The sequence below is a fragment of the Colletotrichum phormii genome, assembly GCF_030913505.1.
Source record: "Colletotrichum phormii strain CBS 102054 chromosome Unknown BDP81scaffold_9, whole genome shotgun sequence".
NCBI classification, from domain to species: Eukaryota; Fungi; Ascomycota; class Sordariomycetes; order Glomerellales; family Glomerellaceae; genus Colletotrichum; species Colletotrichum phormii.
Window position 1 is genome coordinate 25,688 of NW_026851451.1, and position 22,625 is coordinate 48,312.

Genomic DNA, 22,625 nt, shown 5'->3' on the forward strand with positions numbered 1-22,625 from the left:
CGTTACGTATCTTTCGTGAACAAGGCTTGTTCAGAAAAATGGAACGTACCTATTATAGTCTCATTGGCAGGTATGCTGGATGCCATCATTGTCCACATCAGAGGGCCAGCCCTTCACTTTTGAGCCGCTTTGATTAGAGGACAATACATCATGAACACTGATGAAAGAATACCTAGGTATATCAAACACCCCTTCTTCATCCGCGTGATCATCATTGGTCTCTCAGTGTCTCTGATTGACTTGGTATTTTCCACTCGCTTTCATACCCTTTCCAATCAGGTTCGGTGGATCTTCTCCGAACGATCGATTCCGCCTTGAAGCCATACTCAAAAGATACATCAATTATACATGCTATGAGGGGACTACTCACATCTCTCCCTCACCAAAGCCCAGGACTTGCGCATCCCAGTCCCCATAGACTCTTCATCAACCTCCTCAGCCGTAGCCCAACGATGCCTCACATGCGACGAGACGAGGTCTTCAGATCCGTCTACCTCGAAGAGGTGCACATGCATCGTAAGCTTCAGATGAGAAAACAGCCACGGCACGCTACCCAACTCCCCGGCATGTCTCAGCCTCGGCTTCTTCTTGTCCCCAGTAGCGATGAGTCCCGAGACGTACCCCTGAGCGTCCTTCTTCTGGGAGGTCGCAGTGTAGACGCCAGCAGACGGCAGTGTGTGGCTGGGCAACTCCCACAGCCCGGCAAGGAGTCCCTTCTCCGGGCGTCGGTGTATCAGGAAACGGCCATCATCGCCGCGCCGGATCGCGCAGACGAGGGCTTCTTCCTCTCTGACTGCCTTCTTGACCACTTTGAGTGGGAACTTTCGAGCGTGTTCTGCGACGATCTCTAGCGTTCTAGCATCAATCTGGGCTGGCTTGGGCTGCTCTTTCTCCTCTTCTTCCTTCTTCTTTGCCGTCTTTGAGGTGAAGAAGGCGGATAATGTCGCCTGCTTTGGCCCCGATTGCGTCTTGGCGCCCTTCTTAGTCCCCTTTGCCGGCTTCCGCTTGAGCGTATCAGCTTCAGAGTCTTCTTCTGAGAGCGTGGTCTCGTCTGCGGCGGCTTCTTCAAAGGGCTCGCACACCGAACAGAGGTCCTCAATATCCTCAATCTTTTCAACCGCCTTCCTCGACTTCTTGGCTGCAATTTGCAGACCCTCTGCGTACGCGCGGCATGTGGAGGTGACGGGGCACTCGCCGCAGTTCGGCTTCGGCGTGCAGACGGTGCTCCCAAGTTCCATCAACGCCTGGCCCCATCGTCCAGGACGGTCGCTAAGCGGCGCTTTCTCAGCAAGCTCTGCACCATCCTCGTTGGGTCCGTCCTTTGCTACGGCCTTGACAAGCGCATCTGCGGCTGCCCAGAGGAGGTCAATGACAGCCTTATCCGTCTTCGCGTTCCCATACAACCCCAGCTGCCTGCTCAACACGCGAAGCACATTCCCATCAACCATGGGCGCCGCCTCGCCAAACACAATAGCAGCAACAGCACCGGCCGTGTACCGCCCCACGCCGGGAACTTTTGCCTCGAGCTCGGCCGTGTCGGAGGGCATCAGACCGCGCCAAGCCGGGTCCGCGACGACCAGCTTCGCCGCCTCGTAGATCCTCGTGGCGCGGCTGTAGTAGCCCAGCCCGCGCCAGGCGCTCAGCACGTCTTCAGGTTCGGCGGCCGCGAGGTCCTGGATGGTGGGCCAGCGGGCCATCCATCTGTTCCAGTAGTCGATTACTACGGCGACGCGGGTCTGCTGGAGCATGATTTCGCTGATCCAGACTTCATAGGCGCGCTTTTCGAGGGCGCTGCGGAGGTCGGCGGCGTCGTTTGGCAAGGTTTTTGCAGGGTCGATCCAGGGCTTGCGCCATGGCATGCCGCGGGTTGTGCTGATGGAGTCGAACCAGCTCAGGAGAGCGTCACGCCCGCGCCGGCCTGGTTGGCCGTCTAGGAGGAGAGGACGGTGGTAGGAAGACGCGTGCGTCCTTGATGCCGCAGGCGAGCAGAAGGCATCGTGCGTTGCCGACTGCTGCTGTAGTGGACCAAAGAGTCTCGCATGGAGCTTCGCAGTGTCTGCTTTTCGGGCCTTTGGGTTCTTCTCGATTTTGCGCCTCTTTAGCGGTGGCTCGGTAATGTCCTTTACATCGTCGTTGTCGTCTTGGAGATTTGGGTTGAAGTCTTCCTCCGACGCGTCTTTTGATGCTGGTGGTGATACAGGCGCAGACTTTCTGGTTGCTACCGAGCGTGATCTAGACGCCGGCTTCTTGATTTCAACATCTGGCTCGCTGTCGGCTTGCGCCAAAATCTTCTTGGCTGCTGCAAGTGAGCTTTGTCGACGGACTAGGCGACGTTGGGTCATGGTGATGGTTGGGAGACGCGACGAGAAGACGCGTCTGGGAGTAAAGTGGTTCAAACTTCACCTCAGGTCGCACATTTGGCGGGTAAACACCAAATAATTAGCCCCGATTCAGGGACGCGGTCACTGAAATCCAGATCGCAGCGGACGATCCCAGGCCCTGAAGCCCCTTGGCACAGACCACTACAACGCCCAAGCATGCACGCAATGAGCGTGCAGATTTTATTGCTTGCGAGCAATGGCCAACCCGTTCTCTTCAACATCTACAGCTTCATAAAGATCCGACTTCAGACCCAGCACAAACAGCGAAAGGGGACAGCGAAGAGTTGAATATTCAGGCCCTATCAGGATTCGAACCTGGGCTTGACTACGAAAGGGCACAATCATGTTGTGATCAGAATCCAGCGTCTTAATCTGCTAGACTGCAGGACAGGCCAGGCCACACGATGATTTCCAATGACGATGCCGTCGAATCTCACCGCCCATGGAAGCTTACCGCCACTCCCTGTACCATCAGTGAGGGCATAGGACGACCCCTCGAGAATTCGGTCATGTGAAACATCGGTCTAGAAAGCTTGAAGAACAGTACTGTCTTGTGTATATTCTTCAATGGCTCGTGATGCCTTGGTATTGGACTCCCGAGCTGCATCTGCCAGACGAACCGACCATCGTGCCTCACTCCGTCCAGCCATCGCCGGCGCAGGTCATCCAGTTTACTCCAACGAGCTTCAGGCCATGCTTTTCGGCAAATTCAGCAGGCTTCCATGAACGCCTCTGCACGAACTCCTCTCCGCCAACATCCTCCTTCTTCAGATCCAGTCCCTGAGGTTCCCGGTAGAGCAGGAAGAGGTACCTGTGCGGCTTCGAGCTAAGAAAGAAGACAGAGTCAGTAAATCTTCTTGAATAGGTTGCTCAAGCTATTCAGATCGTGGCTAGGTAAGTCCCGCAGATGGAGGCTCAACTCACTCATCCTTGGGTCCGGGTCCGAGAAACTCGGTCAACGCCGGCTTCGTCTGCGCGACAACCGCGCCTCCGCTAAGCGGCTGAAGCCCGGGGAGAACCCAATGGCGCCAGAACGCAAACTGCGGGTTGTCCGGGGTGGGTGCGTCCGGGTCCGTCAGGAAGAGCGTGTACGAGGCACCCGTGTCAGCGCCCTCTTCGGCCGCGAACGAGATGCTGGGCGCGAGCTTGCACTCGCCTGCGCGGAAGAAGTTGCCCACATCCAGAGCCTTGTCCGCGAACGAGACCTCCAGCTTAGTCGTCGGTTGGAAGCCCTCTGGTATCAGTGCCGCCGCCGAGCCCGGGACGAGCTTGGCTTGCTCGAGCGTGCTAGTGAGCTTTTGTGAGTGGTCGGAGAGTGACATATCTATAGCAGGAGGAAGAGAAGCGATGGATGAGAGGGTCAGAGGGACAATCGAAGGTCAAATTGCCTGGCGAGGAGGGTGGTTTCGCATTCTTGAAGGGCATTTTGAATGATCGCTTACGGGCGATGTTCACCCGAGGCCAAAATGCGCGATGACCTACGCGGGGTTGAGCGTGGGATGAGGGGAATCGACGCCAGTGGTGGAAAATTGGTGGCGTAGCTGCACGAAGGGTCTTGGCAGATGTAGAGGTTCTCCTTGTTACCTGAGTTCGAGTCTGATCTCCGGACGAGAAAAAGAGGACTGACTAGAGACAACTCTGCTACGCTGAAGGCTAGATAGTTGCATCACTTACCTTATAACGAGAAAACGATTGAACTGATGAGATTCATCCCAGAAACTTGTCGTGGAGATAGATCATTACGGGTGATAACATGATCACAGCATTTCAGCCTTTTGCTCGTTCTATGGTCGGCCCATGAAAACATTGGGTTTGCTTGACAACCTTTAGTCCAATAAGAAAGCCTGCAGCTTCATTCCAGCCAAACTCAATTCATATCATTTGGTGATCGAAGTTTGGTACTTGCTGTCAGATGAAATCCGGCAATTTCCTATAAGATAATGTGAGGATCTAGAGCATTTGCACCTGATTCGAAGGGTGAAATTGCTTTTCTCCCTCTCTCTCTCTCTCTCTCTCTCTCCCTCTTTCGCGATCTCGCGCGCGCACAACCCACCTAAACTGCGCCGCGAGCAGCCCGCTTTCAACAAAGGTGCTCAGTCGCGCGCAAACCTCCAACCAATCATATCTCAAATCCCCGATGGCACAATTGGCTAGCGCGTCAGACTGTTAATCTGGAGGTTGGTGGTTCGAGCCCACCTCGGGGAGTTGTAGCGGTTAGACCCCGCCTTGCCATGAGATTGTTATCTTTTGCCCTTTCCGTCTTCTTTATTTCCTTTTTTAATCTCAGGATTATCTCCGGGAAGTTGAAATACCAAGCAACGTTTCTCTTGCATCAAACTAGTGGACTATGACCACAGGCCGGCTCTGTCCTCCATCGGGACTATGAATCTCCGCTTTCTCTTTTTAAACTTCGCGGCACTGTACCTAGATGCTTCTCGTAGAAATATCCGATCTACCATGTCCTGAGTGTGATACCAAGCGTCCATTCAAGTAAATCAAGCAGCCTCACTCAAGAAAGATTTGCGCGAAAACCTGTTTTCGGAAGACTTTAAACTCGTTCCTGGCAGCTTCTACGGGCCATAGAAAAGATGTCTTGCACGCTGAACCTGGAACTATAACTAACCGAGCTATAGTCAGGCCGGTGATAGGCTGCATGCGTAGATTGACTGTTACTTGCCATAGATATATGTGATCAGCGAGCCCGAGTCCGAGCAGAACCAGAGGTGTATTCCCCAAGGCATAGACGATCATGAGGGGTCGGCCGGTCGAGCTGCGTAATCGCTTTGGCCCCACGACAGCTTGAGCGAGTTCTATGGACCATGGTTGGAAAATATGAGACGAAAACAAGGTAGTTAATCGTTCCGAGTGTTCCGCTCCAGGCCGAAGTAGTTGGCAATGCTAGAATGCATCTCGCGAATACTCGCATTTACTTCCCGTCCGAGGATGGGATGCTCGGAGAGGCTTTCTTCGAGCGCCCGCCAGCTAGCGCCTTGGATGTCAGTCAAGTTGACATGATGATGCTCTTAAAACCGAGGAACAGGCGAGAACTTGCGAAGTGCGATATGATAAGCTTTGATCGAGAACGGACAAAGTTCGGGGGGCCGGCTGGCAATTCAAGGCTGCTTGCGCCTGATGTTGAGATGATATTTCTCTGCGCTGAGTAAGGTCGTAGAAGCTTGTTGCTGTAGAGTGAGCCCGCTTCCCAGGCCACGCTAGACGTGGTGATGTATGAGAAATCTCATGGCGAAGAAGAATATGGCTTCTAGGGGCAAGAGCTGAGCATTTGTAGTCCTTCAAGCCTGCGCGGCTGCTTTGGCCAAGCAACTTGGCGTTAAGAGCATCATCTTGGCGCTATGAATGCTCAACTTGGCGTCGATGGCTTGGAGGTAGAGGCTGTCAGGACCCGGGAAGGCGGTTCACGGCATTACAGATTTTCATTCTCGGGAGACATCTGCAGTGCAACTGTATCCCACCTCCCCACCTCCCACGCTTGCCCGCCGTGGGGCCGGCATCTCGGTCCCACGCATCACAGATTCACAGTCAAGTCAGGTTCTCCGACCTCAAACTTCACCATGAGTAAGGACCGACGATCGTCCACGCGTCTCTCAGCTCCCCATGTCCACAGCACACCGTTGAATCAAGGTTTGATCTAGGTACATGCTGCCCCTCAGCAGTCAACCCGATTTTAATTTCCGAGCCCCCGTGATTGGAAGCATGCGCTCTTGACTACCTACATGGACCTTGTGCCTCTAGTGCTCTCGAGTCGGAACTCATGACGGTAACTATCTCGCTTCCAAACTCTGTCCCCGACTCCACCATCAACGATCATATGCTGCTCGACATGCCTATCCCACGGGACCACGAAAGCGACGCCGAGGCGGATTCTCCATCTCGTCGACCGTGGCAGGCAACTCCGACCGGCATCCCGCGCAGCCCCTCGTCGTCCTCGTCGTCGGCGGAACCTTCTTTAGGATTCTTCTGGCTTGGGAAAGAGAGGCAACGCGGGGTAGCTCTGTTGAGTAGCTGGCGAGACTGTCCGAAGAACAACAAGGCGCTCCGAGCTCCCTCGGGCCTGTTACGCCCAACTTACACTCGCACTTTGGAGGATCCTCGGGCCTGGATGTCCCATTCCAGTGTCTGTGAGTTCGGGAATGTCAGTTATGATCGACACTATCCGTCCTGACGCCCTGGATGGGCTCCTTTGATTTGGAGCTATCATCCTGGAGCAGCTTGGTTGGGCAGATTGGGTTCCCATCGCACGGTCTTGCGCTTCCAGCTGGGACATCAACCCGTCTACTGGTGGACCAAAGGAACGAGCACGATCCCCCAAATTCTAGGAGCTATTTTTCTGGGAAACTTCCGGACGCAATTCTTGTCCAGATGTCCGCACAGCTCGGGGCAGAATCTCTGTAGTCTACTTCCTCGGATACCGAAGCTCACCAGACTGCGGCCACCAACATGCAGTTGAGGCTACCATGCACACGCGTGAGCGCCCACCCACACCCACGTGTAAGAAGCTTTCGCCGTGCCGGGACAATGATCTGCAGAGGTTTCGTCATCCTGGAACCCTGGCTCAGAAATGTCAACTCAACAACATGGAAATGTCATTGACGAACGACATGCGATATGAAACAGTGTACTTCGGATCACTTAGATGAGTTGGTGGAGACGGACGCGTTTACGTTTGCCGGTGCGGCTTTTTCTACAGCTTACAATTGAATCTTCTTCAAGCTCGTCTTTGCATGCTGTAAAATTTTGCATGGTTGTCAAACCGAATCGAAAGGTTGGTGACTGATCTATGCGCATGAATCAATGATAGTCAACATATTCCCAATTACGGTGAAAAGGTCGGTAAAAGTTCTCCACGCTAGACCATGAAATAGTGTTTAGTCTATGCCGGACATGCATTATATGAGCTAGGTCTAGGAGATTAGGAGAATTGTACCAATCATGAAGCTATCCGAATGGCATGTTCTAAGCTTCGCACTACGCTCCCTTGCCCGCGTGAATATCTCCTCAACCGGACCAGCTCCTTCGCAAAAACGGCGTTATTTGACTTAAACTCCACTACGGATAAGAGGGGGAAGTTGGATCCCGACCTCCGATGCACTACCAAGTAAGCTTGTTGCCATTATGCGCAGCATGCAGACCGGCCTTAATTACACACGACGCTTGCGTAGACCCGAAGCCTGCTTTCTGGCGATAACCAAGTTGGTTCCTGGATTGCCCCTTAACTCTAGGCCACATCTAGACCTGAGCTCAACCAAATTCTCATCCCGGTACCCGACAGTCCTTGGATTCTCATAGACGGCATTACTGTACTCATGATACTGCCGTTCGAAAAAGTCAAAGGACGAATCCACCATGTTAGCTTAATGTCAAGCTCGGCGCCAACAACCTCAAAAGTTGACTCAACGATTACGCTAGCTTTTCTAAGCGGTCCTTCTCATATCCCGAAGGAGGCCGACGGAGAAGGAGAGTGATCATGAGATTCTGATGCCGAGATGCAGAAGTCGGCTCGGGAAGTCTTATTCGTATTCCCTCTTGGCGGGGTTCAAGCAACTGAGGCTCACCAAGAGTCCAACTTCGACAAGTATAAAGGCCAGGCCGTATCTTATCTTATCCCATAGTATACTTTTGATCACAAGCCAATTTGGTCTAGCCTTGGATGGTCACTTAAGAGCCTCTCAGCTATCCATCTTTATCACATATACCCCTTGACCTGTACTCGCGATCAAGTTATACCTTACTATTCATTCTCACAAAATTTGCAACATGCGCTTCCTCACCACCATCACCTTGGCCGTACTCACGGCCAGTGTAACCGCGGTACCCGTCGCGGTACTTCCCAGTCTCATCCATCCCCCAGTTCATGTCTTCAGGGCCGACCCTGCTGATGAAGCTGTCGAAGGGGAGCCCAACATTGAAGCCCGCGGTGAGAGCATCGTCGATATCTCTGACTGGGAGAGAGAGCCAGAGATTCAGACCAGAGACGAAGCCGCGATTGATGCCTGGGACCTGGAGCCAGAGATGAAGCTGCTCTAGACAACTTCGACCTGGAGCCCGAGATCCACGCCAGAGATGAGCCTCATATTCAAGCAAGAAGCGAAGCTGCGGCCGCCGGCATCGACCCAAACTACCACATTGTGGATGCCAAAGGCATCACCCCTGAGGACGACTGGAAGTACAGAGACAACCTAGCCAAGCTCAACGCCAATAACTGCGGCAAGGACTGCTATCGCTCCATCAACTCGTACCGCTCCAGGGTTTCCAGAGAACACAGGCCATACTACGACCGGAGCACTGATTACCACGCCAACAACTATGACCACCATGATAACTACGGCGTCCAAAGATCTTCCCGGGCTTCGAGGGGCGAACACAACACGCCCGCGGATGACTGGAAGTACAAAGACAACCTCGTCAAGCAGGACAACCACAACTGCGGTACGCACTGCGAGGCTTCTCTGAACTCGTACCGCTCCGTGGCATCCAAGGATTCGAGGCTCGCTCGGGAGAAGGACTACCACGACTACAACCATCAGGATGACAAGTACAACAACTGGTACCCCAAGGATTACCACACAAATGGAAACGGCTATAATAATCATAACAACGGTCATTATGACGATAGGACTCTCAGAACCAATACCTATTACCCCAAGGATCATCATCCTACCAAGTACAATGATATCCATCACAACGATTATCATGGCAACAACTATCATACCAATGGCAACGATTATCATGGGAAAAATTACCATACGAATGGCAACAATTATCACGGCAATAAGTACCATATAAATGGCAACGGCTATGACCATCATAACAATGGCCACGACTATGGAGTGCAGAGATCTTCGAGGGCGTCAAGGGGAGAGCACAACACCAGGCAGGATGAGATCAACCACAAGAATAATCACGAAAAGCTGGACGCGGGGCATTGTGGTCAAGGCTGCCAGCTGTCTATTAACTCGTACCACTCGGTTGCATCTGCAGACTCGAGGCGCTCCAGGCAGTCGAGAAACTCTCGTGGGAACCACGGTCACTGAAGATTGCTGAGGTCGGGTTGATGAGATACGTTTGTGATAACAGCTGGAGAAGCCGATTACCAACTTGATTTGAGCACTGAGGAATCTTTGATAGTTCGAAGCACGAAGATATCGCGAGGCCTCGTGTGATTGGGGCGCGAAATAATAATGTGGTTGAGTTCGTGGATATCAAGTTCAGATAATGGGAAGCCGATGAGCAATGATTTGATGAAAAAGTGGTTAATGAAAGCCAATACATTTTCTCATAGTGTTACATGAATCACGCACTAGAGCTGCGGCCGTATTGTCGTATACAAGGTTGAAGACCTCCCAGAATACGACGTGTTCGTTTATGTTACGAGCAGTGGACCTTGTTTCCTCCTCGACCACAAACCATCACAATTTGACTGACTTCAAATTCTCCCTAGGCACCCTACATCGCGAACCGAATATGAATGCAAATTGCAAAAGGCTTGGTCATAGAAAATCGCGGAATGGATGTGCTCGTTGCAAGGCGCGTCACGTGAAGGTATGGACATTTCCCACACACCAAACCTCGTCTCACAGACATGTCACATCCTTCCGAGAAGCTGCTTTGGTGACGAATCAAAAACTGACATCGAGATAACTCAGTGCGATGAGCAACGTCCTTGTGCCAACTGCATTAGGTATGGGCATACTTGCAGCTTAGTCCACGAGCCTGGACCGCAGTCCCCGGCGTCAAGTGACTCCGCAAGCCAAGAATGGAGGCCGGTCCAGAGTGTCGATCCGGGCGTTCCGGCTGCGGGAGGTTTGCCGACGTCGTCTATCCACAGTTCAGCGAATAGAGAGGCTTATGCACCTCCTTTTGGGACCTGGACGCAAACCATGCGCCTGCTCCACCATTACAACGTCGTCATCTGCCCTATCCTCGAAGATGAAGAATCTACGGCTGTGATATGGAGGGAAGTGGTCCCAGAAACAGCATTCTCTCACGTATGCTCTCTTCGATTACCTAGGCCACCCCAATCCCGATGTTGACCGCATAGTAGGAGTTTCTCATGCACGGGCTGCTTGCTTTATCTGCCCTTCATTACGCTCAAACCCACCCTGCTCAGCACGATGAGTTCGCTCTCATCTCATCGCAACATCAAGATGTTGCTTTGCAAGCATTTACTGTCAAGCTGCAGGATGTTAATGAAGGCAGCTTTGAGCCGTACTTCTTTCTTGCGACATTCCCTTTCATCATTAGCATGTGTTCCATCACATGTCAGCACGATGCAGGGGCTGTCATCGCCCCTAAAGATATTGCGCAGTCATTCATGCTGGTCAGGGTATCAAGAGCATGCTGGTCTTCAAGTCGGTAGAGACCTTCTCCCAATCTGGACCTCTGGGACCGCTCTTCGGGTATACAATGCCATTGCCCGTTGGACACGCCGGTCCGTTTCAGCGTCGCTTGGATCAACTTTTTGAGCTCACTCGAGAGCTAAACCCGACTTTGGAGGCAATGAACGCCCAGTCCTCGTGCCTACTGGCAATTGAGTCTCTCAGGACCACTTACACTGCTTGTGCGGCAGATCAATCGGCGACTCGCGGGCGTCGTATATGGCTTTGGCCAGTTTCTTTGCCTTCGTTCTTTGCCGATTTGATCAGCAACCATCATCATGTTGCCCTAGTCATACTGGCACACTATGCTGCTTTTACTAGACCATTTGAACATAGACAATGGACGAACAAGGGATGGAGCACCAAAATGATGGCGGCGGTTGAGACTGCGTTAGATGAGCAGTGGAACACCGTGGATCGACTGGCCTAAGAAGTCGCTGGAAGAGCATATTGATGTAGATGATATGGATGTTTAGGCTGCAGTGGAAGACCACACGCAGCTTACTTAATGTTGGTTCCACGGGGTCGTATACGACAAATAGTGGTAGCAATTATCACTCGTCTGTTGGTGATCCTATTGCTTGTTCTTCTTGTTGTTGTTCTATCTTACATTGTAGGCAGGAGTCGGTCGAAGTAGGTAGTGACGGCCTGAGTGGTTGCCCCACCTTTATCCGGCCGTGATGACTAAGCCAGTTGTCCCACTTCGCCCAGGGCAGGTGCCAGCCAGCCCATGGTACCTGCCTATTACTCCTTATCAGCCTTTGCTGTTCCAACACTTATTGATACCAATACCATACATAATGGCATACAGACTTGAAGTACCCATGATCATACAATTCAGACCGACCTAGAACTTAGCCGTTGGGATTAAAATTCCAACTGAAAGTAGGGAATTGTCGATGACGCTTTCATCTAGATGAGACTGCAGGTGAATTACACATTGAAGATTGCTTAGACGTCAAGGACTAATTGGCCAATATTATTCGCAGCTCTCAGTTTTATGTAGACGATCGGCCATTCAAGGAAGTAGACACGGAGATAATGCCATTCGAAATTCGGAGGAAGCACTGCTGTTCTTGTAATATCAATCCAGCAACACGCAATCTGGAACGACTCTTCATAGCAAAATTTCCAGCTCTGATGACTCAGATTTACGTCTCTTATGAAACACAATAATGTACCCTACTGTAATTATGGATGACCGAATTTTGCACTCCGAGGTGTGTTAGGGTCCATGACTGTCGGATTGGAAGCCCAATTCGGCCGCGAGTAGGGGCAAAGCATGGGCCACCTCGAGGGAGTACAATTAGACCTCGACTACCCACCCAACCTCAGGTTGGAATCTCCCTTTTACTCCTTACGCAGAATCAATCAATACAGAGATATTGATACTTCGTCACCCCCAGGACACTACGGTTCTGTTGGAACAGCAAAGGCTGATAAGGAGTAATAGGCAGGTACCATGGGCTGGCTGGCACCTGCCCTGGGCGAAGTGGGACAACTGGCTTAGTCATCACGGCCGGATAAAGGTGGGGCAACCACTCAGGCCGTCACTACCTACTTCGACCGACTCCTGCCTACAATGTAAGATAGAACAACAACAAGAAGAACAAGCAATAGGATCACCAACAGACGAGTGATAATTGCTACCACTATTTGTCGTATACGACCCCGTGAACCAACAGTTTCAATAACTGGCGTGTTGGGCTCACCTCAGTCAAGATAAGATTTCTTCTCGGACTCAGCCACGTGTAGCGCGCGTCTGAGGTTTGGGAAGATATCACAAAGCGAGGTAGCAAGTGGAAGACTTGTATGGTAGAAAGTGGCTTGATTCCTCTAAGTGGAAGACCCGTATGAGGGTCCTATCTATATACCGTACAAGACGGGTAATCGGCTTGTGGAAAGCGGTATCGTACGGCAGTAACCGGCAGCGCCACGTGTGGCGCTGCGACAGAAGACATCTGTCTTAACGCATTCAACAGATCATCCGCTCCGCGACGGCCTCACGAATCTGCGTGTCTGTCCACTTTATTTTACTTCGATCCCTCCATACCACCGGATCCCTCCATACCACCGGATCCCTCCATACCACCATCCGAAGGTTCAAGCATTAACCGTCAGAGGTTGAGACGAGACAAGGTGCCTCCCTGTATCTAATTAAGATTACCAATCAGTGTGCATATATCCGTGCCCCAGATCAAACGTTCAGTAGCTTATCCGTGGTTTGACTTCAGTAGGACTAAGGTTTGAAAGTTCGAATTGTCAACTGAGTCTCCAGTATTATGTGACGAACTGCGAATGCGCGATTGATGAGACAAAGATGGGGATCACTGTCGCCACGTAGGGATGAGTTTGATTTGAGCGTGCGGTTCACCACAAAAGGGTAGATTTGTATTCATGTCATTATTGGGTATATTGCATTCATTAGATACCCTTTTCAACTATTAGAAGCCTCGGGCTTCTTTCACGTCCATTTTGTTTTAGACCTGAGCAGGCTTCTTCTCGGCGTGCTCAGACATTCCCTGAACACCCTCAGCAGCCTCTTGCTTCTCGTTGTAGACAACATCTCTCGCCTCGGCATCGGCGTTACCGTGAAGACCGATCCTGTACCAAGGAAGCTCGAAGAGGCGGTCCATATCCTCAAGAGCACGTCCAGAAGTCTCGGGAACGAAGAACCAGACCCAGACACCACCGACGATAGTAATGGCAGCGAACGACCAGAATGTGCCCATGGGGGAGATACCACCAACAGCGGTGGAAGCCAACATGTTGGGCACGGCACGGGAGTTACCGTACTGGTTGGCAAAGTGAAGGGTCATGGCCCACGAGGTCGCGAGCGCGCGGACACGGAGGGGGAACAACTCGGCAGTCAGCAGGTACTGCATAGAGTTCCAGCCAAGGGCCCAACCGAAGCCGGAGACGTAGATCATGCCGACGGCGCCCTTGCTGCCGCCGACCAGGTTGGCGGGGAGCTCGAAGGAATCGTCAACGCCGAGCTTGGGAACGTGTGTGAGGAAGGAGGCGATGTAAATCATGGCGATGGCTTGCAGGGTGATACCCGTGAGCAGAGCGCGCTTGCGACCGATGACATCAACCAGGAACAGGGCGCAGCCGACGGCGGCGACGAGCTTGACGACACCGAAGACGGCGGTAATGAGGAGGGACTCGTTCTGGCCTTCAATACCGAGGATCTTGAAGAGGTCGGGAGCATAGAGGGTGATGGAGCCAGCACCGGACCACTGGGAGAGGAACTGAACCATGGTGGAGAGGTACAGGCGGTACAAGTTGCTGGGAACGAGGAAGAGCTCCTTGACCTTTCCGAGCCAGGTGGTGCCCTTGGAGGCCTCGAGCTCCTCGTGGTGGGAGTGCTGGATGGCGTAGATCTCACGGGTGACATACTCGTGGTCGACGGGGAGGTGACGGAGGTGGGCCATGGTCTCGGTGGCCTCCTCGATCTTGCCCTGCTTGACGAGGAAGCGGGGAGACTCGAACTGGAAGAAGGTCAAGATGAAGATGATGCCGGCGAACATGATGTGCACGGAGGTGGGCACGAGCCAGCGGTTGTGGGTGGTGTCACCGAGGTGGATCTGGCAGCCGTAGTTTGCGAAGTAGGCGAGCACGACACCGAGGTAGACGAAGCCGGTGAAGACGCAGGTGCAGAGACCACGGACAGAGGCCGGGGCGATCTCGGCGAGGTAGATGGGGCCGACGACCGGTGTCTGGCCTACACCGAGACCGGCGATGAAACGACCAGCGTAGACGGCGCCGAGATGTCCATTGTTGGCCATGAAGATGGCAATACCGATAATCCAGATGACGCAGAGTTGACGGGTAGCCCAGATACGGCCGATCTTGTCGCAGATAACGAAAGCACTGTATGCGGTATAAGTGGTTAGAGGAACGCCTGCCATAAGACTTTGAGCATAGGTAGGTTAAGCTTACAAGAGAGCACCAGCAACGGAACCGAGCTGAACCATAGCAGAGACGTTGGCCTTGATGTTGGTCTTCTCAGCCGCGCTATATGTATCGTAGTTAATGAACTTTTGGAAATCCTTGGAGCCGAATGCGCCAGAAATGAGACCCTCATCGACACCACGGGCCGCGCCCATGAGACCGAAAGAGATGACTGCGAACCATAGCCGCCAGTTGAAAACGCCCTCGGGTTCACCGAGGTCGCCCAACTTGAAAATGTTGATGGGCTTCTTGACACCGCCGCCTGCCATTTTGACAGTATTGCTTTGCTCGCACGGGATATTCGAGGGCGGTCTACTGAAGTGACAAGAAAGGGGGGTGAGGAGGTTCGCGGGCTTGGGGTATGAACACAACGGTTGGGGAACTTGAACCTGAGAAGGGGAAAGGAGCGGTTCGTATTAATACCCGGATCTGAGGAGAGAAGGAGGAGCAGGAGGGCACGTAGATCCATACACACTTACACCACCCTAGATCCCATCTTCCCGTGGACCAACCCAACCCATCCCCCCTCCCGGCCCCAGAGAGAGAGATGACAGCCAGCGGCCAATGCGACCCCGTGGGAAAAGAAGGGTCGAGGGTGTCGGGGTGGATGGGTTGACTCCGGCGACTGGCCAATCGCTCAACTTCCGATCCACCATCGTGAAAAAAATTACGAGGGGAAGGAATGAACGGATGGTGTCCTTGTTACGAAACTAAGCAAGGGTGGCTTGAGATGGGGGGGGGGGGGGGGGGGGGGGGAGGGGGAGGGGGTACCGGTATGGGGATGAACATGGAGATGCGTGGGGAGGAGGCCTGGCGAGCGGCGGTGGTCGAACAAGGTCGTGAAGTGGGCGGCAGCTTGCCCATATCCGGCCATGGCAACCGCGCGCCGGGGCGGATTTGGGGTAGGTTGGGGAAGACTAGGGAGACTAGGACCATAGGAACACTAGGAACACCAGGAGGGGGAAGACGAGAAGGAGGAACATTGAAAGGCGACGAGGATAGTGCCGGTCAGATCTCCGTTCTCTTTTCCAGCTCGTACTCACGAGTGACGAGAGCCGTTGTCCATCTTGACTGTGACCTTCGTCCACCTTCGTAGTTTTTCTCGGGCGCACCTGTAATTGTGTCACCGCATAGGACCTATCTAATTATCCACTTTGATAATGCAATGGCAGCGTACACGTTATCTTCTCGGATCTTCGGCACGCTGAAAAAGGAAGGAAAATGTGTTGATGGATTACTCATTGCTGGGACGTGATATCACAATCTGAATCACAGCGAAGAACCGCCGACTGAATTGATGTAAGTGAGAATTGACGGAAAAGCAGGAAAAACAAACCAAGCAAAAAAAGTGAATCAACGGAAAACCGCTCTGATACAAGAGTCAAATTTCAGAAGCGTTTACCTGCCCCTCAAAAAGCGAGGATGACCACTGTTTGACATCGGATGACTGGTTAATTTAGCTCAAGGATAACCGTGGCTATGGGCAGCACGGTCTTCATGCCGCGCCCTCGCCTTCATATTTCGACATACGTTGGACTAAGCGGGCAGACTATACTTGCCTCAACCGGCGCGTTGGGATCAAGAGGCTCCCGCAAGTTTCCGTAATGCAACACACCTACATGACATTCCATGCAGTAAGTTTTCGTATGCTGTTGTATCATTTGTCGAATCGTCAGACGGAGCAACGCCGCTCGTTACATGGCGCACCGACGGCGTGCGCGACGTTGATGGTGGTGGTCGGGACAAGAAATGCGCCTCAAGTCTTGTTTGCGCCGGCAGGCTACGTTCCCGCGTTGCTGGATTGGAACCAAGACTTTTCCCCAAGGGCGATCAGCCAGCGCCAAGTGACGTGATGTCTCCCCCGGCTGGGCGTCTGGGCTCTGCCAAAGTAGGAACATGAAGCGCAGGCCAAGTCGGGCCTGGCGGCAGGGTTTACCAGACCACTTTACCCAACGGCATCCAAAGTTGCGGTCCGGCTGACTGCTCGCGTGTCCTAGGTGTGTGAGAGACATTAGACTATGGGCGACCGAGCCTTGCGTTGTTGACGGTGTTGTTCTGTGTGAGTGCGCGCGCTATTGTGCCACCCCTGGCTGATATAGGAGTTGGCTCCGCATTCTCCGCGCTTTGGGGTTTGGAGAAGATGAGATGGTCCAGATGAGCTAACATTTCCCCGCAACACGCCGTTCTGGCACTGCAACCCTCCTCAAAGATTTCGAGAAAAATTGGCTGCGATATGACTCGTCGACGTCCGATGCTCGCTAGTCCTGCTGACAAACGGAGGAGCTCCAGGAGGAAGAGGGACCAAGAAGATGGAGACAAGACTGGAGTACGAAGTACGGCTCACGCAGAGGCGGCAAAGCCTACCGCGTAGAGGAGGGGGGAAGATGAAATCCAAGACAAACCACTCGCAAAAGCCCCATCATCAGCCCATGATCCATGTCCAAAAGGCCGTTTGCGCGCGTGGAACCCAACAAAAACATGCAAGATTTCCCCCCATCCCCATACCTCAAAGTGCTTGTTTCGTCGCTGGCTAAAGTGCTAACGCATGCTGCCTTGCGTAAAGAACTGGATACCCGACATGTTCGCACTCCGCAAGCTCGCCGCCGGCCGGTGGATCCCGACGGAATCGTTTCGGGCTTAAGTCGACGGGGCCAGCAACTGCCGCTCGGCCATCTTCCGTGAGGGCGAAGGACGGTATGCGCCCGCGAGGGCGGCGAGGCCACTTTGGAATCGAGTCATCGCACCCCGGTCTGCTCCGGTTTATTGATACCTTGACAGCGAAAAGATGCAGAGCGCCAGAGCCAGAGCCCGGCCGGAGACTGGCCAATTCAGCCATTCAGCAATTAGCCCCGACAAGGTCTGGCCCATCGGAGCTCGACCGACGATAGGTATTCGCCTCCCTCTTCTCTCTCACAGTGAGTCTCGCTCTCTTTTCTTTCATCTCCCTCGGTTCGGTGCCCATTTTTTCGTCTCCCCCTCACTTTAGCCAAACAAGATGGATCTCGTTGTGACTTTGCCCCCGTAGAATAAGGTTACATGCTCGTCCTTGGCCAACCAGAGGCACGATAATTCGCGCCGTGATACCTTGATATGCCTAGTGATTCGTGAGCTTTGGGGAAGATCCGACCACAGCGCCAGGGTATCTCGGCCAGATTCCAAGTTTCCCAACCCCGTCCAGAGCACGGTCATGGTGTCAACCCCAGGTACCCTTGATGGATCATGGACCTCCTTTCAACCCCAAAGTCCCCACGGAGAAAGCTTCCTTCAATGGGGACGGTATGGGGAAAACTGGAGTTGGAATATCTAAGCGCTCAACTTACAGCTCGGGTGAGGTTTTGAAGCTTCCACACACACCAAAAAACAACAGGCAACATAGGACACAGACGCCCACCATGTTCTTAAATGGTACATTTCTCCAACAACACGGGGCTTCATGTCACCGCCGACGCGGACGGAGTCCACCCGTCAGGGCCGTCCCATGGTGAAGGAAGCGGAGGAAATCCAGCAGGCATCTCCCAGCCACCCAGGAACAGGCATGTAATCTACAGGTTTGCGGGGATTTCACGTCTTGGTAAATTAGACCTCATACGATTGTTCCATGCGGCAGTATTGCCAACAAAAAGATTCCGAATTATATTGGTCAAAACCTTTACTTGAGAAAATTTCCATGTTGGTGAGGATTTGGAAACTGAAGATCCTTCGCCAAAACTCACCGGCTTCGGAGGGCAGAACATACAGCGAGTCCGACTGATCGACGGTTGCAACGGTACTAGCGGCACCAACGGTCCCAGAAACCTGATTTGTATGCTCTCCCCACGCAGAATCTTTGTGACCGCTCCCATGGGCCATGGGCCATGTAACAGTCCATCCTTGGCGCGAAAGTCTCGTTCTTTCTCCGCGTTGTGCCATTCTCCTGGAAATACTCACTCATGGCTGGCGAGACTCGCAACTTACTCATCTTCTGCCCAACGGCCCCTCCACTTACCCTCGGTGCACTTGGCATAGTGGCTCTCACCAAAAGCGACAACCCACTCGGCGGCAAAGGCGTCGTCAAATATTCTCAGCAGCATCATCTGCTCTGGATCTTCGTCCGCGCCGCAAACATCGCACGACGCGTTGACTGTTTCCTGGTCTCCGGCGGACAGCGTGAGGATTTTTTTACACGAGCCGAAGAAGCACACGCATTGCTCGCGGGCCGAGGGGCAGATCTCGCGGCGTACCACCGCGACGTGGGCTCCCTTGCACCCGTTTTGCGGAGTATTCCCGTCCACGGCGCCGGTGCAGTTTGCGGAGGCGATCCACTGGATGCACATGGCTGGTAAGGATAATCTTTCTCACCTTGCTTCCGTCGGGTTTCTGGCTGCTACTGTGTGAATGAGATCTGAACCTGATAATCAGTGCCTATGTCGCATTCGAAGTTTGCTTGATGCGTTCTTGCTCAACAGGCAGGGGATGCTTGCCGAGACGAGCCGACTAAATATTATTACCACTCGGTGACTCTCAATGAACAGACTCTGAAGATGTGTGTCAAACAATCGTATTGTCTGTCACCTGAAGAACCAAGCATCGACCCAATCGCCATCTTGTTTGTTTGATGAGCAGTTCTGATTGACAACCAATGTCTTTGGTCTTTGGTTCGCAACACACATATGTCCGTGCATAATCCCCAAGTTACAAAATCATGTCTCTTTAGTTGACTCGTTGTCTTCCTTTTTTAAGAACATGACATTTCTTTGAGCGTCCGTTGAAATCGACGTTCACAAAAGAACGCCAAGAAACCTTGGCAACCGTTGTTCCAAGCCACTTGGCATCGCCAAGATGGCCAAGATGGGCTCCAGCTAGAGCCTCAACTTCATTGACCCGCATCTACACTTCTCGTTCAACCGTCTGATATTATTTCTCTTTACAGTCTGGAAACAAAATGCCCGGTGGGATGCTGCAGCGGGCACATCCTCCCGCAACCTAATCGAGACATGATATGAACCATCACCTCCTCCCCCGGCCCGCGTCCGCCATCTCATCAACGAAGATGCCGCATAGCTGGTCCAAAACGTGTCAACATGTCAAGCAATCCGCGGCACCGGTGTAATCCTCCTCCACCAAGAAATTCTCCGCAACCTGTCAACTTGCTCGCTTCCCCGGACCAGGCAAAGTAACACGGCATGTCACTCCTGCCTTCCCCATGGGCCATGACGGGGGTGGGATAAACGAATCACCCCCTCTGAATGAGGAATATGACCCCCGGTTCGAGAAAACACACGCCACTTATACCCCTTTGATCCGTGAATGTGCTCTTTCGAGTGTTGCTACCGCGCCGCCCCCAACTTTACCCCAACGCGACCCTTTGCCCCGTGCCGAGTTACGTCCCCCCAAACTCCAAAAGAACTTCCCTTGCCCTCACCGTCCTCTCGTCGTCGTATCCCGCAAACTGCACCAGCTTCTCCACCGCCAACTCTGCGTACTTCTTACTTATTCCCATCTCCCCCATGTTGTGGTACACCCCAGCAACTATACCATAGAACTCGCCCGCCTGCGCTGTCAACCCTTCTTTTAACATGATATATTCAAGCTCGTCAACAAGTTCAGCCACCAGAGACGGCGAGCTGGCGAGGACCGGGTCCTCGAGCTCCGAGAAGATCTCCTGCAGCCGTCTGCGATAGGTATCTGAGATGGCCAGCACTTCGGGAGGAGAGCTACAGAGCGCGCAAGTGCAATTGAACCCCCATTCCTGGAGGGCATCTTGCCGGTCTTGGTAAAGCATGTTTAGCATCGAATCTGTTCCTGGCATTAGTCGCTTTCAGATGGATGTGCGAGAGGGATTCAGGGTTCTGACAACTGATGCTTAGTTCATCGCCCGGCAGGATGTCTTTGTACGCCACGACTTCTAACTCCAAAGTCCGGGGCGAGAAGCGGGTGATTGCACTAGCTTTTGGTAAGCACTCTATCTTTACCTTGACTCAGGTTTAGGGTGCAGACGTACTTGGGTTTACAAGCATGGTTGATTCTCTGCTTATTATCAGTAAAGCTGTAACAGAGTGTTGGAAAATAATCACTTACCGCAACGTCTGGGAACAGTCCAAAGTGGGCAACGTTGTTGAAAATTCCGCCAAACGTATTTGTTCGGATGATATCTTCCAGAATATGGCCCCCGGTGCTTCGAGAAAGATCAAATACTCTTTGCTGATCCTCTATCGGCAGCCGAATAAAGCCCTCCTCCAGCACCCAAAGAGCCTGCATCCGGCTAATCGACTCAGATACTTGCGCCAATTGCAGAATGACAGGGTGTTCCCTCAAGACGACATCTCCCGAGCGGATGTGCCTTCTTGCGACGGCTCCTAAACCTTTACCCGGTATCGTCGCAACTTCAAAAGGGAGTGGGTCGGCCGACTCAAGTGAAGGTTGAATATTGGCCCGTTGGGAGTCAATATCCTCGACGAGGCTGACATCACCGGCTGCAACCTCTGGGCTTGTGATAATGAGAAGACTTTTGTTCCTTCGAAAGTCTTCTTTGATGAAAGCGCAATATTGCAGTGTCTTGTTTGCCTTTGGGCCGACACATACTGGTTCTTGCGTCCATGGGTGCCAGCCAGTGAACTGGGCGGCCCTCTCGAAGCTATTTTCCAATGGGCATTGTGGTTCCAATTTTGCGGCGATGAGTGGACTAGAAATGTCCCAGGAGAATTAGGTGTTATCATTGTTGATGAGGGTTGACGATACAATAGTAATGATCACCAAGAGACAACCCCAAGGCTGTATGAGCGAAAAAAGCCCCATCGCAATCACGATAAAGACAGAACAAATTGAATCCAAAGGACAAGAGCTATCCCCAAGCGAAATGATCTTATAGAAAAGCTCCTTTCAGCCAAGCAACGGAAGCCTCGCCACCACCAACTTAACCGACCAATCGATAAGAGGTCACCCCACACAACCGATCGCCCAATTTGGCCACTTTTTTTCCTCCTTCAACACCACCACCACTTTCACTATGTACGTGAAAATCAATAAAAAAATCGCAAATATTATACTAAAATTTCCAATAGATTCACCATGGTTAATTACACGGAAGAACAAGTGAAAAATGCGGTTAACAATATCTGCGAGGGCAAGTCGATCCGGAGGCTACTACCGACTAGGGAATCCCTCGCTAAAGACGCTTAGGGCACGGTAAATGGACTCTAAGCGCGTTAAGTCAGTTACCGTTGAGTCTTTGCAAGCCTTTTAGAAGACCCTAACAATCCTAGAAATCCAGAAGATCCCAATGTCCCTCCGCTGGAATATGGACGAAACGGGTTTGACGGAAGGGACCAGCAAGGATTCTTTAGTACTAGGCAAGTCCAAGAAGCAAACGATCTATATCCAGAACCCAGGGGATCGTACTTAGACTACGATACTCGAGTGTATCTCTGCCAGTGGCCGTCACCTTCCACCATTGGTGATTTTTAAGGGGGAGACGGTCCAGCACCAGTGGTTCCCTGAGAAATTGACGGATTACGCCTCCTGGAGCTTTACATCGTCGACCAATGGGTAGACCTCGAATTCAATTGGCGTGGAATGGCTGTAGAAGGTCTTTATACCTGGTACGGCAGAGGAGGCCAAGAGACTGCGCTCCAAGCGGCTCTTGATTATCGACGGCCACGGAAGTCATGTTTCTGACGACTTTATGTGGCAATGTTACTCTCAGGGCATTTGGCTGTGTTGTCTACCAGCCCATTCTAGCCACATCACGCAGCCCCTAGATGTATCCGTCTTCTCGCCGCTCAAGAATACTTACCGCAAGCTTATCCTCGAGTGCGGCCTCCAACTCAACTCAGCGCCCATAGGGAAGCAGAACTTCCTCCGCTGTTACTTTCAGGCACGGGAAGAAGCTTTGATAAGCCGGAATATATGCTCCGGA

The 22,625-nt window shown here is 52.5% G+C and overlaps 7 protein-coding genes and 1 non-coding gene across 8 annotated transcripts; 3 read left to right on the top strand and 5 right to left on the bottom strand.

The window, feature by feature from the left end:
* Window positions 1–242: 242 nt before the first annotated feature.
* On the bottom strand, window positions 243–2,388 carry BDP81DRAFT_216424 (A/G-specific adenine glycosylase). Its single transcript, XM_060582721.1, has one exon. It carries the CDS (start codon window positions 2,340–2,342, stop codon window positions 363–365), a length of 1,980 nt encoding a protein of 659 aa, XP_060445563.1. The 5' UTR covers window positions 2,343–2,388; the 3' UTR covers window positions 243–362.
* A 495-nt stretch (window positions 2,389–2,883) lies between these two features.
* BDP81DRAFT_216434 (phosphatidylethanolamine-binding protein) lies at window positions 2,884–3,992 on the bottom strand. The gene is made up of 2 exons (XM_060582722.1): window positions 3,306–3,992; window positions 2,884–3,207 (listed from the first exon to the last, which is right to left on the bottom strand). The coding sequence occupies exons 1-2, from the start codon at window positions 3,701–3,703 to the stop codon at window positions 3,015–3,017; spliced, it is 591 nt and encodes a 196-aa protein (XP_060445564.1). The 5' UTR covers window positions 3,704–3,992; the 3' UTR covers window positions 2,884–3,014.
* A 520-nt stretch (window positions 3,993–4,512) lies between these two features.
* BDP81DRAFT_t159 lies at window positions 4,513–4,586 on the top strand. Its single transcript has one exon. It is a non-coding gene; the product is annotated as a tRNA-Asn (tRNA).
* Window positions 4,587–8,156: 3,570 nt separating this feature from the next.
* Window positions 8,157–9,433, top strand: BDP81DRAFT_449088 (uncharacterized protein; the record flags this gene model as incomplete). Its single annotated transcript, XM_060592363.1, has 2 exons — window positions 8,157–8,316; window positions 8,427–9,433. The coding sequence occupies 2 exons, from the start codon at window positions 8,157–8,159 to the stop codon at window positions 9,431–9,433; spliced, it is 1,167 nt and encodes a 388-aa protein (XP_060445565.1).
* An 846-nt stretch (window positions 9,434–10,279) lies between these two features.
* BDP81DRAFT_518000 (uncharacterized protein) lies at window positions 10,280–11,253 on the top strand (the record flags this gene model as incomplete). The annotated part of the gene is made up of 4 exons (XM_060595923.1): window positions 10,280–10,387; window positions 10,444–10,719; window positions 10,752–11,189; window positions 11,224–11,253. The coding sequence occupies 4 exons, from the start codon at window positions 10,280–10,282 to the stop codon at window positions 11,251–11,253; spliced, it is 852 nt and encodes a 283-aa protein (XP_060445566.1).
* Window positions 11,254–12,817: 1,564 nt separating this feature from the next.
* Window positions 12,818–15,257, bottom strand: BDP81DRAFT_373153 (general substrate transporter). Its single transcript, XM_060586673.1, has 2 exons — window positions 14,720–15,257; window positions 12,818–14,650 (listed from the first exon to the last, which is right to left on the bottom strand). The coding sequence occupies exons 1-2, from the start codon at window positions 14,998–15,000 to the stop codon at window positions 13,258–13,260; spliced, it is 1,674 nt and encodes a 557-aa protein (XP_060445567.1). The 5' UTR covers window positions 15,001–15,257; the 3' UTR covers window positions 12,818–13,257.
* Window positions 15,258–18,681: 3,424 nt separating this feature from the next.
* Window positions 18,682–19,044, bottom strand: BDP81DRAFT_393679 (uncharacterized protein; the record flags this gene model as incomplete). Its single annotated transcript, XM_060587853.1, has 1 exon — window positions 18,682–19,044. One exon carries the CDS (start codon window positions 19,042–19,044, stop codon window positions 18,682–18,684), a length of 363 nt encoding a protein of 120 aa, XP_060445568.1.
* A 1,046-nt stretch (window positions 19,045–20,090) lies between these two features.
* On the bottom strand, window positions 20,091–21,152 carry BDP81DRAFT_405954 (uncharacterized protein; the record flags this gene model as incomplete). The annotated part of the gene is made up of 4 exons (XM_060588958.1): window positions 20,789–21,152; window positions 20,712–20,737; window positions 20,565–20,653; window positions 20,091–20,506 (listed from the first exon to the last, which is right to left on the bottom strand). The coding sequence occupies exons 1-4, from the start codon at window positions 20,966–20,968 to the stop codon at window positions 20,091–20,093; spliced, it is 711 nt and encodes a 236-aa protein (XP_060445569.1). The 5' UTR covers window positions 20,969–21,152.
* Window positions 21,153–22,625: the final 1,473 nt, after the last annotated feature.

Excerpts from the sequence above, each read along its gene's own strand:
- BDP81DRAFT_216424 (XM_060582721.1), bottom strand. The coding sequence starts at position 2,342 with ATGACCCAACGTCGCCTAGTCCGTCGACAAAGCTCACTTGCAGCAGCC.
- BDP81DRAFT_373153 (XM_060586673.1), bottom strand. The coding sequence starts at position 15,000 with ATGGCAGGCGGCGGTGTCAAGAAGCCCATCAACATTTTCAAGTTGGGC. Across the intron at positions 14,651-14,719 it reads TCCGTTGCTGGTGCTCTCTT|TGCTTTCGTTATCTGCGACA; the intron begins GTAAGCTTAACC and ends TACCGCATACAG.
- BDP81DRAFT_216434 (XM_060582722.1), bottom strand. The coding sequence starts at position 3,703 with ATGTCACTCTCCGACCACTCACAAAAGCTCACTAGCACGCTCGAGCAA. Across the intron at positions 3,208-3,305 it reads GGACCCGGACCCAAGGATGA|CTCGAAGCCGCACAGGTACC; the intron begins GTGAGTTGAGCC and ends CTTCTTTCTTAG.